The sequence below is a fragment of the Staurois parvus genome, unplaced genomic scaffold (genome assembly GCF_062004578.1).
Source record: "Staurois parvus isolate SC_StPar_1 unplaced genomic scaffold, SC_StPar_1.0 ptg000106l, whole genome shotgun sequence".
Lineage (NCBI taxonomy): Eukaryota > Metazoa > Chordata > Amphibia > Anura > Ranidae > Staurois > Staurois parvus.
Window position 1 is genome coordinate 5,468,234 of NW_028317902.1, and position 13,029 is coordinate 5,481,262.

General features: G+C 40.6%; 1 protein-coding gene across 6 annotated transcripts in view; it reads right to left on the bottom strand.

The window, feature by feature from the left end:
- The window catches only part of AGL (amylo-alpha-1,6-glucosidase and 4-alpha-glucanotransferase), a 131,394-nt gene that overhangs the window by 41,825 nt on the left and 76,540 nt on the right, over nucleotides 1-13,029 (bottom strand). For 4 of the 6 annotated variants that reach the window (XM_089671519.1, XM_089671520.1, XM_089671517.1 and 1 more), the window contains exons 7-12: nucleotides 12,382-12,517; nucleotides 10,486-10,609; nucleotides 9,624-9,726; nucleotides 8,639-8,736; nucleotides 6,399-6,538; nucleotides 2,742-2,929 (exon numbers count right to left, since the gene is read on the bottom strand). In XM_089671519.1, coding sequence (XP_089527645.1) covers nucleotides 2,742-2,929; nucleotides 6,399-6,538; nucleotides 8,639-8,736; nucleotides 9,624-9,726; nucleotides 10,486-10,609; nucleotides 12,382-12,517 — 789 coding nt within the window. The remainder of the gene's footprint in view (nucleotides 1-2,741; nucleotides 2,930-6,398; nucleotides 6,539-8,638; nucleotides 8,737-9,623; nucleotides 9,727-10,485; nucleotides 10,610-12,381; nucleotides 12,518-13,029) is intronic. The other 2 variants (XM_089671522.1, XM_089671521.1) reach the window with 1 other exon arrangement.

A 13,029-nucleotide genomic window follows, 5' to 3' on the forward strand; every position in this document is an offset into this window, starting at 1 on the left:
CATTGTTATTTAGAGACCTTACAGCACACTGAGATATGTATGTGTTGAATAAACATGTATGTTAATCTAAAATCTATTTTTCAGTAGGTGCGATTATTTTTATGAATTAGCTGAATTTGGTACGTAAACATTTTTGTAGCTGGAGATCCTGCCACTAAGAGCACTTTCTTTAGCAGGCTTGCAATGCTAAGCCTCGGCCTCTTAACTAGCAAAAGTATTATCAACCTGGTGTGTGCTTCTGAAGTTTTTTTGTTGGGCTGCCATCAGGTCTATCTGTCAGGGATCGCCGCGGCACTGGTCCCGGCGCAGGCGCAGTGCGCCGCCTCGCACGAGGATGCGGGCACTAGGTCCGGGCCGGCCGCGAACTCGTGCATGCGCACTGAGTGACACGGGTGCGCGCCGGGCACCAATGACAGCGCAGGGCGCGGTATTTAAATCGCCCTGAGCTGTCACTGGTTGCTGTTTGGTCCCTTTCTGTTCCCTGATCTGTGTACCTGTATTTTGGATAAGTTGCTGACCCGGATTGCTTTGACATTGTTGTACTCTCCTGCCCTGACCCTTGGCTTGCTTGACCTCTCTCCTGGATGCTCCCTGTTTGTTCTGATCTACTGTTGCTGACCTGGCGTGTGACCGGACTATTCTCTGCCCGCTACTTTGTACCTCGCAGACCCCACGGCTCTCGACCCGGCTTGTTTGACCCTGCACCTGCTCAGCCATCCATCCCGTCGGGATCACCCGACCTCCTCACATCAGGCTCTTACTCTGCGGGAGCCCTCGGCGGATACCTCTACCATTGGTGGGTGTGCCCAGTAGTCGCGACCTGGTCTCGGAGCGCTCCAAGTCCATCCCCACCATCAGGGGCCCTGGTGAACAAGTGCTCCGGGACTTAGACTCTGCGCTCTGGAAGCACCTGACCAGTGGATTGCTAGAGGTACCGCCGGGCGGTCCCTTACGCTATCAGACAGGCAACCTAACAGCCAAATGAAGGATCTCACATAGTAGACTGTCAATGCTGTTACTAATTGCATGGTAGTAATTTAGTAGCGTTGAATCAATACCAATAGCGGTATCAGTGCCGATACTAAGCATTTCCATGAGTACTTGTACTCGTGCAAATGCTCCGATACTGAAACTGATACCTTCATGTCCGCAGATTGTAACCGCTGCCTTTATGGGAGAGATGCAAAAGGACGTCGCACAAGGGTGACTTCCGAATGTCTGATGTTACACACGTCAATCAGGATGAGGCAGTGTGAGATGTGAAATCTGGACCACAGAAACTCTAGCAAGTGCTTCCCCGCTACACCACCAGGGCAGAAGCAGATGAGCTGGGTGTTATGTGTAAAAAATAAATGCATCCAAGGACAATGATTGATTTAATGTTTGCTGGCCTACCACTATACCACCAGGGCAGAGGCACAGCAAATAAGTGTAGTGGAATAAACAAGTTAAAAACTTAAAAATAATTACATTTAATTAAAAACTGTCACATGACACTAAAAATAGGTATCGGTAATTGGTATGGGTGAGTACTTGAGTATCAGTACTCATACTCGATCATAAAAAAACTGGTATTGGTGCATCCCTATAATTTAATGTTGTCAGACTGCAACAGTAAGAGCCTTTACTGGCAATATCTCCAGGTAGGAAACTTTGCAACATATTCACAAAAACAATTTGCTGAATGAAACTGTATATGGTAAGGCATAATGTCAAAACATACTGAGAATATTTAAGGGATTCCCTACCATTTCTAGCCAGCTGGAGTCAGCTAGTTTGTAATGCCTAAAGATGGCCACACATTATGTGATTTTATTTCCTGTAAAGATACCCCCATCCTGCTTGATTCCCCAATCAACACGATCAGAGCTATTGTTTTCCCCCCATGGGGGGGGGGGGGCTGTCTCTGCCAGAACAGCACAGTGATTACTGCTAGCAGCTAAAACCTGATAACTCCAACAGGCTGGTTGTACCCAAGTCGTACAACAATCGAATTGGGTATAATCAGCCTGCTCCCATAGCTGGTTTGACTCTCGGCTGGTTATTGCTGAACCGGCCAAGATTCAAACCATCTATGGCTGGCTTAAGGAGTTATTTGGGCTTCCCCATTGGCTGTCACACTGACATCGGCACCGGTGTCCCACTGGCTCCTGATTGTAAACGGTGACCAGGAGTTATCAATGAGAGCGTAGTCACAGTGCTGGAGGGTTTCAAGTGAGTGGACACCCAGCACAGAACAGTGATGCCAGCTGTACACATATATGAGCCTGCTCAGCGTGAACGCCCACCACCTTCAACATAAAATGATGCTGTCCTTTTGCCACAAAGCATCCAGTTTTTATGTTTAACTACAATAAGACAGAAAGGAAAATGAGACAACAGCAGGAAAAATATTTTTTAGTATGGGGTTTAGAACCTATTTATTACTTAACTTTTTTTTACTATTTGATTACTCTCAGTAGCACAATTAGTTAGATCCAAATCGCTTTCTGCCCTACTGACAATTAGCAGAAAATCCCTCCAAGGAGGACACAGACAACAATAAAAATAGAGAGGGGTTCTAACTCATCTTAACTCTATCCAAAAGTAAAAAGTAATATTTTGCAATCATGGTTCAGAGTACATGACTAGCTTCCGAGTTACATCAGAATACCACTCCGAAGAATTTTCTTTTATAACTAGACAGGTATCACTTACTGACTTGTATTTATTTGACCATAAGATGTTATGATGTTGCTTACCTCTGCCACGTGAATTGGGGTGGAGTGGCAGTTGTCAAGGCGCACTCCGTGAAAATGCTTAGCAGTGATCTCCGTATACTTCTTCATATGTTCCCACAGATAAGGACAGTCTGAGGGCTTTTCACCATACCTCAGCTTTACACTGTCCCCCCAGCAGATCAGTTCTCTGCGCAGGTACACATTGGAATCTGAAAAAGTAAGATACCAAGGATTTAGCTTCCTACCATGTATAAAATGTATTAGAAAAATAAGGTCAGCTGATTTAAAATGTACATCTGATATGTTTACTCTTTACAAGTAAAGTATGTATTTTTAGGAATCACATATTTTGAGATATTATTACAGTAATTTTCATATGAATAACATTCTAAAGAAGATGTATTTTTATAATTTTTACTTTACAGTTCTGTCTCTCATATTGTTAGGCACTTTCTAACTAGTTATGAAGCCTGACAAGGCCCTCTCCCCTCCTGCTGCAGCCGATTTGAACACAGCCATGAAGGAGATAGCTGAATCATAACTGCAGCTTGTCTCGAATGTGAGCACTTTCCTCAGATACGCAATAATAAGAGGAATATATTGACTGAGATGTTCCCCCCCTCTGAATTCTACTTGACGTTTCATGTCTCAGGAATTTGCTCACAGCCAAGAGAAGCTGCAGCTATGAATCAGCCATTTCCTTCATGGCTGTTGTCATATTGGCCCCATCAGGAGCAGAGGAGGGAAGGCCGGACTGCATAACTAGGATTACAAAGCTCTTAGAAACATGGGACAAAGTATCTCATTTAGTTTGCCCCATAGGGAACAGAACAGTAAAATAAAAATTATAATGACAGATCTTTTTAAATGCATTCCTATTCACATTTTTGTTATATCTAACCCAAATTCTAGCCTCATCTCACTGAATGATCCTAAATAATTCTCATCTTGGTTGCATAATAGCAGAGTTAATTTGTGTATTTCTTCCCTACTGCATGCTTCCAACCTACACTGCATTTCAGTTGGTGCATTTGAACTTCAGGTTACATGACATCCAACACTGTAATGAGCGGGCTATACTAACTGCAGTATGTAATTCTAACTAATGAGCCTAGTCATGCTCATAATAAAGTTGTGCTACCACAACATCAGCCCATCCGCACCACTGAGGCAGATGCAATGTCTCTTGGGATATATTGTCCCAGATTGGTACATGTCTCTGATATATGGTGCCTGCATGCTGCTTTACTCTTCTCAGTGATCAATACTGAATAGTTGGAAGGAAGAATCACAGCCACTTGAACTTTGTAATAAATAGATTTTAAAGGTATTTAAGAACAACAAAAATCAAAATACATGCAGGAAGGGGCACAGCGAGTAGGGGGGAATCAGGTTCCTTCATTAACATACATCCTGGAGTTGGGATATGTATTTGTGTCATTTACAATATTGGTCCACTCATAGCTTTGCATTGTGAGAATGAGCAGTAAATCAGAACCATTGTGCATTCCACCGCAAAATGAGAAGCAGAACCCTACATATATGCTCTCATATAGGTACAGTTTTTTTTAAACTTTAAATCACATTGGTAACAAGCTGATTTCTTTTACAGGCCTTTCAGATAATAATATTCCTATATTTTCACTTGTTCATTTTCAATTTCCTAAATTCTCTTAAAGGCATACAAAAATAAAAAAAATGACTGAAAAAGTTATATATACTTCGTTAATCTTTCTTCTAAGTTAACAAATATGTTACTAATTTTTTTAAATATATATTTATACATTAGGAAGGTTTGCATTTCTCTGTGTTTAGCATATTTGGGTCGTAAAAATCAGAACTCAGTTACATGACGAATGTGGCCTGTCAATGACCCTAACACCTCTCACATTACTGGCTGGCCAAGGCATCAGGGGTTCTACAGCGTGACATTGGCTGGCATACAGTATGTGTTTCCAGAAAGTGAAATCTACCGAACTACTATTTGTGAACAGTATTCAGAGGAATCTAAACACATATTTAATACAAGTAATCCTACCGTATAATATGATTTTTTGGCTTAAGGCACCTTAAATGTACACATTTTATACTGTGTGGCTGCTCATATATTTCTAAGATCACTTAAATTTGTGTACATGGGGGAACAATATGCAGGAAAAGCATTACCTGAATGAGCAGTAACTAAAAAAAAGGAATTCTAATCTTCACTACAATCAAAACTTGTACCTAAAAGCTAATACATGTGTGTAGAAAACTGAAAACATTTTCAAATACAGTTAAAAAAAAATTTGAGAAAACTGAAGTAAACTACAGGTGCACAACAAAACTAACTCGCCTTAAGAAATCTGGAATTATTTTTATAAATTATCCCAGAGCAGGCAACTAAAGGTGCGATATATAGCTTATTTTCATATGAAAATTTTCTGTGTTCTCTAGGATCCCTGAATTTTGGAAGTAAACTGCATGATGATCACCTGATGTACAGGTGTTCAGGACCCCTCTCAACCTCCTTTCTACTCTGTAATAATGAGTAGTAATAAAATGCTTCGACTTTAAGTTTTCTATTTTCTTGTCAGAATTATTCTACCGAATTGTGCGGCAAGAGTGGTGTGATGGCAGAAAGTGCTATATACACAGAAACTCTACTAGACATTGTAATATACTTGAATTTACAATTATGAGGATGATAAGGAAGGACGAGAGCGAGTCAAAATTGCACTTTGTTCAGAAGTCAGGATTAACGGTGAGAAGGCACAACGTTTCAGGGATCCCAGTGAGATCAGAGGAAAAGAAGTATACTTTTAGGCTTTATGCACACAGGTGGTTTGTCCCATCAGTATTAAATCCCAACACTTTGGGGCCATATGAATTTCTGTGTTTCATGTGTCTCTGAACGCATATGGCCCTGAACACGAGAGCCACTTGGTACAGTGTCCAGCTGTAATGTATTTTAACTGGTCTTATATTTTGAGAGGCTTCTGTCAGCAAGGCTGGACACTGCACCTGTGCCTTCTGGTGCACAAAAACCGCTGACCGGCTAAACCTCTTCTGTACATGTAGCCTTAGATGAGTGGTTTACTTTATACATCAAGAGAGTTCTTGAAGAATATTTATTAGACATTCTGAACATTATCAATCATATTAGACCACATGGTTTATTATCTGGATGCTAAACTGACCCTTTTGCAGCAAACTTCATGCAAGGCAGTATTTGTTTACAAATGCATTATGTGGACTGGAGCCTTTTAGCAGATGACAGTATTCCCATCTTTTCACTTATAACACTAATTATAAACTTTCCTAAAGATAAGATGCAGAATACATTAATGAATTAAACAATGTTTTGCAATGCTAGGGAGTCCTGAAAGTCAACTCTGGCTGGGGTTTCCTGGAGTACTTGCCTGGTGAGAGCTCATAAGGACTGCTTAGCTACATATAACCCTCTGCTGTATATACAAGTACACAGGCTACAGTACTACATGTAATCAGCCATGTGGGCAATACCATGTAACCATTAGAACATGACAACTTGGAGATTGGTTGATGCTAAAATATATCAACCACATGGATATAGATTATAAAGTCAATCAAAACATGGTAAATCTGAAGACGTGGGACTCTAATTAAAATAATCTAAACTGCACAAGTTTGTTTTATTCTAGAAAATAAGCCAAGTACCTGGTCCAGCAAAGTTTCTCAGAGGGTCATCTCCCATGACCCAGCCATTGTGAGCCATGAAGTAGCATGCTTTGTCTTGCTGGTGCATTAGTGGTTCCTCCTCTTCCAAAGACATTTCTCCAAATGGGAAAGTGAAATAACTGCAAACAATAACAATATGTGTTTCCACGTCTACTATATACCTTTCCCTAAATAATCTCAGGCATTCACATTAGAAAAATCGAAAGTAGCAAAATGGGGGTCTGATTTCCAGATGGGAGTAGTCAACAGTTTTGACTGAATATTGTGCTATACACTATATTGTATATTGTACTATATGACATGAACTCCTGCCCTAAATGTGGGGAACAGGTTGCAATGCCCACTATCTCTGATCCTATCCCTTAATCTTAAAAGAGAAGTATGGGCTTTTTCTTTTTTCCCCAATTATACTTACCCAGGTGGATGCAGCATCGGTCCAATGCTGCATCTGTTCCCTGCTGGCTCTAAGTGTGAGAACTCAGCAATCACATGACTGATGATCGCTGAGTTCTTACAGCCGTTCTGGGCTGTCTGCAAGGCAACTCTCCCCCCTGGAATCTCTGGAGCTCTGGGCTGTGGAGTGGGAGGGAGAGGCTGGCTCGGGCTCTCAGCGGCTCGCTGAGAGGCTAAACCAAGTGCTGCTCCACACTCTGGAGTGGATTCTGACTTTAAAAGTTGGGTCTTTCCCCAGCCTGGGCTGGCTGAGTGATGTCAGCCTGCTCTCAGCTGAAAACGTATCACAGGAGTGCAGAACAAACTGCACTCCTGTGATCCACAGAAGTACAGCCAAAAGAGCTTTGGCACTACTACTCCTTTAAAATTCCAGAGACAAAAAACTAATTATATAGCATATGTTAGGGGGGATGCCAAGGATTTAGATCCACTGCTATTAATAATTAGCTACTGAGAGCGAAGGCAATCTTCCCAACACAATCGGTGCAATATGAATTGGGTTCATTTCTGTCGTTTGGCAACCAAATGTTGCATTATGTGCACATGGCTATCTCTCAATCTTCCTACAGTTGAGAAAATGATGCAAGGCTCCTCCTGCTCCTCCTACAGTTAAGAACGTGATGCAAGACCTGCTCTTTGCTACATACAGAAAAGTTGACAACTGAAATAAAGATAAATAATGATTCACATACAAAATCCTTCTTCCAGCGTTGGATTCAATTTATCATTAAAACCTTTGAAGCTCCAAAAAGCAGTCAATTTATCTGTCTTTTGGTACAGCACACAATACACTATGGAACTTTTAAAAGGTAATATTGTTAGTTTCTAAAGTAATTTGTTCCTCTGTGCAAGAAAATTGCCCAACATGGGCACGAAGGGATGCTCCAATGTTATTCCCATGCTTGCACTTATGACAACCTCTGCCTGAGAGTCAGCTAACCATATTCTATGACTGTCAATGAGAAAACAGTTTCAAATGTATTTGATAAAAGTTTTATTTTTGTGTTAGTCTTACTGATATAATTTTGGTTCCTCTCGAACGCACTTAACTTTATGACTATTAGCATTGTCTTTCCTATTTGCTGTGGACAGCAGTATCAGAAACTATATGGAATCCTGTTCCGTGATTCATTCTGTATATTGATGAATGATGACATTCTATATGTATGATTTAACATGTTGTACTCTATGTTGTATAATGGAAAATTGCTTATAAAAAGTTTGTAAAAAAAACAAAAATTGCATTGGCTGAAAACATATTGGGGTTGATTTACTAAAGGCACATACACTGTGCACTGTAAGTGCAGTTGCTCTAGATCTGAGGTGAATCTCTGAAAAGAGGGGAAGCTCTGCTGATTTCTATCATTCAATCATGTGCAAGCAAAAATGCTGTTTTTTTATTCTTGCATGTGTTTGGATATTCTTTGCAAAGTGAACTTTACCTCATTTACTAAGCTCTGGAGCAAGTGCACTTGCAGTGCACAGTATATTTGACTTTAGTAAATCAACCCCAATATGTTTTACTGCTGCTTTGCTTGGTACAGACTATACCACAAACAAGGAAAATGCAAGGAAACAAAATCTCAAAGCTCTGTTATTCAAATGTTTTCTCTCATGAGCAATTATAACATGGATATAGTGTGCTACTATGTTACAAATTTTACTAAATACCATACCAGCTTCTAAATGTTTGAATATGTAGTTATATCCCCCCCTTAAAAATATAATTTAAAAGACCAATTAAAAGATCATTTAAAAGGCTTTACCTGGTGACTATAGGATCCTTCTTTGTTATGGCTCCAAGCTTTGGGCCATGGTTTGCTAGACGCTCATAGGTCATGGTGCCCAAAATGCAATTTACTGCCTAAATAAAAAAATGAGTTATTACAGTATATGGCATGCATGTTCTGTGAATGATTCATTAAGCTGTGATATGTGATACTACATACTAACAGTGGCTTTTTGGCAGTCTCATTAAATGTCATAATATTGCTAGGTTCTTCAAAGAGGTGTTTAGTGATAGTGGAGAGGTCTTGCAGGGTCTGCTGTGGGTATATGCACGTTTTACTGGATAACAACTGTTTTGGAGGTCTTTTTAATCAAATCCTTAGCACTTAATATTTCCAGGATTGTACTGATGTCAAATATACAGTAAAGGGCAAACACAGCTGACTAAATATAGACATTTGTAAATAGACACTGTCATCTTGCCCATGCAAGTGACAGTGCCTTTGTGAAAGTCCCTCAGCCCACCTATACTTCTTTTGCCAGCACTTCCTTACTGTTTCTTTCCTCATTGCAGCCAATGAGACTACCTGACACTTCTGGGTATGAGGGAACATGTGACCTCCATCCCTGTGATAGTGCTCGAGCAGAACAGTCAATCACTAGGCCTGAGTACTAGATTAAGACACAAAGAGCAAGGTCACCAGTCTCTTAAGGCATGATATTGGTGATTCCGATGCGATGGAGGAAGAAGAAGTGATGTAATGCAGGCAAGGCACATATAAGGGGGGTCAAGAGGGCCCCTTTGCAGATTAACAGTCAATTTGCCTTTCAGGGTCTCTTGAAGTAAAATTACTGCATTTCTTTTTTTAATTTTTCCTTGGTTGTCCTTATATAAGGAGTAGATATTTACATACATTTTTCAGTCTCAATCCCAGACTGACATTGTCCAAAACTACTACAAAGAATTCATGCTGGAAAGAAAACAAATCCACTAATTAAGTGATTGAAGGATAAGAATTATACCTGTTCATGGTGGAAGTTAATCTGTTTGTGCTTCTCAGCATTAAGTTCTTCAAGCCTCTTGCGGAACCAGTTACAGCATTCCTCAATGGCAGCAGGCCCATTACTGGAAGTGTAAACATAGTACATTAATTCAGTACAATTATAGTTACAATTTAAGCACACTCAGGGGAATTCATAAAGGGTGTTCTAAACACCCTTTAGAATGCTATTAGGGGGCAGCACCGAAAGCGTCAGTGCTTGCAGCCAATCCATTTAGCTGTAACAGACAGGATCAATAGCTGCTAATCGGTCCAGTAGAGGCTTTTGAATCCATCCACTGCCACAATCTCAATCAAAAGTAAAACAGACCTGATGGGGAACAAGTCTTTCATTTCCCATCAGGTTCCTCCCACCCATCAGCAAGCCATGTTAGGCATTGCCATATTCGGTTATAACATCACCTGTATCCCCAGCCCCTTTGTTTACATTTAGCTTTTGGCTGGGGAATCCCCAGGCTGACCCCTGAATGGGGTGGAGCACTGTACAGAAGGCGGTAATTCTTTAGAAATCTGACGCTTCCCCATATTGCATTTCTACTGTATTTTCTACTGAAATTTGTACAATAGTAAATATGGAAGTTGCCATTGCTGACTTCATGCTAGTTGCCTGACATTCAGGCTATAAACCTTTGGCTTCAGTATTCACAGAACACCTGACCCTGAACTAAGCAGATAAGGAGTTCTGAGTAGTCTTTGACTTCACTTGTACACTTTTACGGAGTGACTGAATGAGAACCTATTCTCAGGTCAGCAATACTGACCTCCAAATTTCTCATAGACACAGTGACAAGAAGTGGAATTTGAGAAACTAGTCTGGCTCTTACCTGTGTGGTATGAATGTACTGAGGGCTGTTTCCATATCCACTGTAGAACCAAACCGCCTGAATTGTGGGTCCTGAATGATCACTAGGTTCTTTGGGTCTGCTTTTGATCCTTTCTTCTGGGCACCTGAAACATACGTCAAGCACATTTAAGACCCATCACTGACAGGCATGCTATGGTGGCACATGGAGGAGACTGCTGGCAGGGGGCCCCAGAAGAGGAGGATTTGGGGTTGCTCTGTGTAAAACCATTGCACAGAACAGGTAAGTATAACATGTTTGCTATTTAAAAAAAACAAAAAACTTTATAATCACTTTAAGGGAGTGCTGGGGGCACAGCAAGTTGCAGTTATACTTTGGGATTTAGTCCATACAAAAGTGACATATTAATCATAGGTGGGCTAAGTCCATTTTCCCATATGTTTTGGATGCTCCAAGAGAGGGATGTCCCTGTTATAATTTCAAACTCTGCTCCCATCTAGCAGAGAGTTGGGGTGTTTCACCTACTCATTTTGCTTTGTCTGCAATAAAATAAACATAATACCTAACAAGAATGGGAAACCCCCTGATAATAACCCAGCTGTGTGCAGACCCAGGAACTGAAGCATAGAGATCCAAGCAAGAGAGCTCACAACACATATAAGAATGTCATGTGGCTTAACCCCACAGTATTTATACCTTAACTATCCACATGGGTAAAGCCTTTTATTACCCCCTTAACAATTTAACAATAAAAGCTATTTTTCAACCAAAATCCAGCAATTTGGGAACAGGACTAGGGAAGCTATGAAATGTAGAAGTGACAACTCTCCCTGAACTCTACAGAAAATAACATAAAGATGTCTGGCATGAGAGTGAATGCATAAGAGAATGAGGTAGGTGGTTATCTGTCTGTGATACCTATACTGTACAATTTTAACATTTTTCTTGCTAGTCAATATAATGTAATGTAGAGCAATGTACAATTCAGAACTGCTGTAGACATCCAGGGCCAATAGGTCTCAAAAGAAAAGTCTATAAGCTGTGATTTAATTTCCAAGTGAGGAGTTGCTGTACCCAGAGATAACATGGGTAATGCTAATTATGTTCAGCTTTCAATTTGCTAATGACCACCTGCCATTTAAAGTGGACTTCCAGGTTATTCCTAACTATGCTTAAACCTGCTCCAGCACCCCTTCTAAACCATATTCTAACTACCATGTGAAAGGAAAATGCTTATACTTACCTATTCTGAGGGAGCTCCAGTCCAGTCACCTGATTGGCGCCCAACAGCAGCTTCAGGGGAGAAGATGGACAGCAGACAATGCATATCTCCTCTCCCCTGAAGCCGGCCACTGGGGACATTACGCGACTGGACTGGTGCGCCCTGAGAGGCATAAGTATAAGCATCTTCCTTTCACAGGGTAGTAAGAATAGGATTTAGAAGGGAGGTGGGAGCAATTTTAAGCACAGTTAGAAATAGCCTCAAAATCCACTTTAAGGCCTCATGTACACTGGGCATTAAAACTCCACTTTTAGGAAGGCCCCTCAATGTTACCCATAGGCGTTTACAGGCAAAAAAAAAAAAAACTGCCAGCACGTACAGGAGCAGCAGAGTTTTGGCAGAAAAACGCTTGACGTGCCTAATGACCAATGGAATTAAGTAACACCCAAGAGCTTGAAGAACCTAAATGCGTTAACGAAAACATGGTTTTAGGTGCACTTGTTATGCAGCTTTTCTCCTACCAGGAGAAAGGAATTCAGGAGAGCTGGGCAAACAACCAGTGTGCATCAGGCCTAATACCTGTGTCCAGCCTAAACAATGCATCTCTTTGACAAGCAAATGTTTTCAATGTATTCTACCTACAATCCAAGTATAACTGTGCCTCCAGCCCAGAGGGATCTTTCCTGTCTACTTACTACCAGGGATACTGTGTAGCATACCAGAGGCAAGCAGAGTTCTAAACTGTTCCACAGCTTTAGCCACATTGATCTGGTAAAACTCCCATAACTTGAGCTTGGGGTAGATCTCCTCCCATATGATGCCACGAATACTCTGCAGAAAAGAAAAATAAAAGGTGTCCATCACATATAGTCTTCTTTTTCTTAGAGAGCTTGATTTACTAAAGGCAAATAGACTGTTCAGTTTGCAAGAGTAGATGCCCCAGAGACTAGTGATTTTTTTTTTTTTGCATGTGATTGGGTATTCTAAGCAAAGTGAAATTTCACTACATTACCAAAGTTCTTGGACAAATTCCCTTGCAAAGTGAACAATCTATTTGCTTTAGAAAATCAATGCCTAACATCTAAATACTGTATGATGTATTAACATTGCATACACGAAAGGAATAGATATTATGCTACACAAGGCTCAGCTAGAAATGATCGATAGCATGAAATAACAGATTGCTTTCAGCTACACAGCAAATGTTAGGACAAAAAAAGTTATCACTTGTGAACAAAATGATTTCACTAATGGCTTCATTCTGTAAGTAAATGTCTGTTTTAGCAGCTCTTTAGCATAAGTAAAATCACTTTGTCAAAGGATTCCTCGATCCAGATATAATA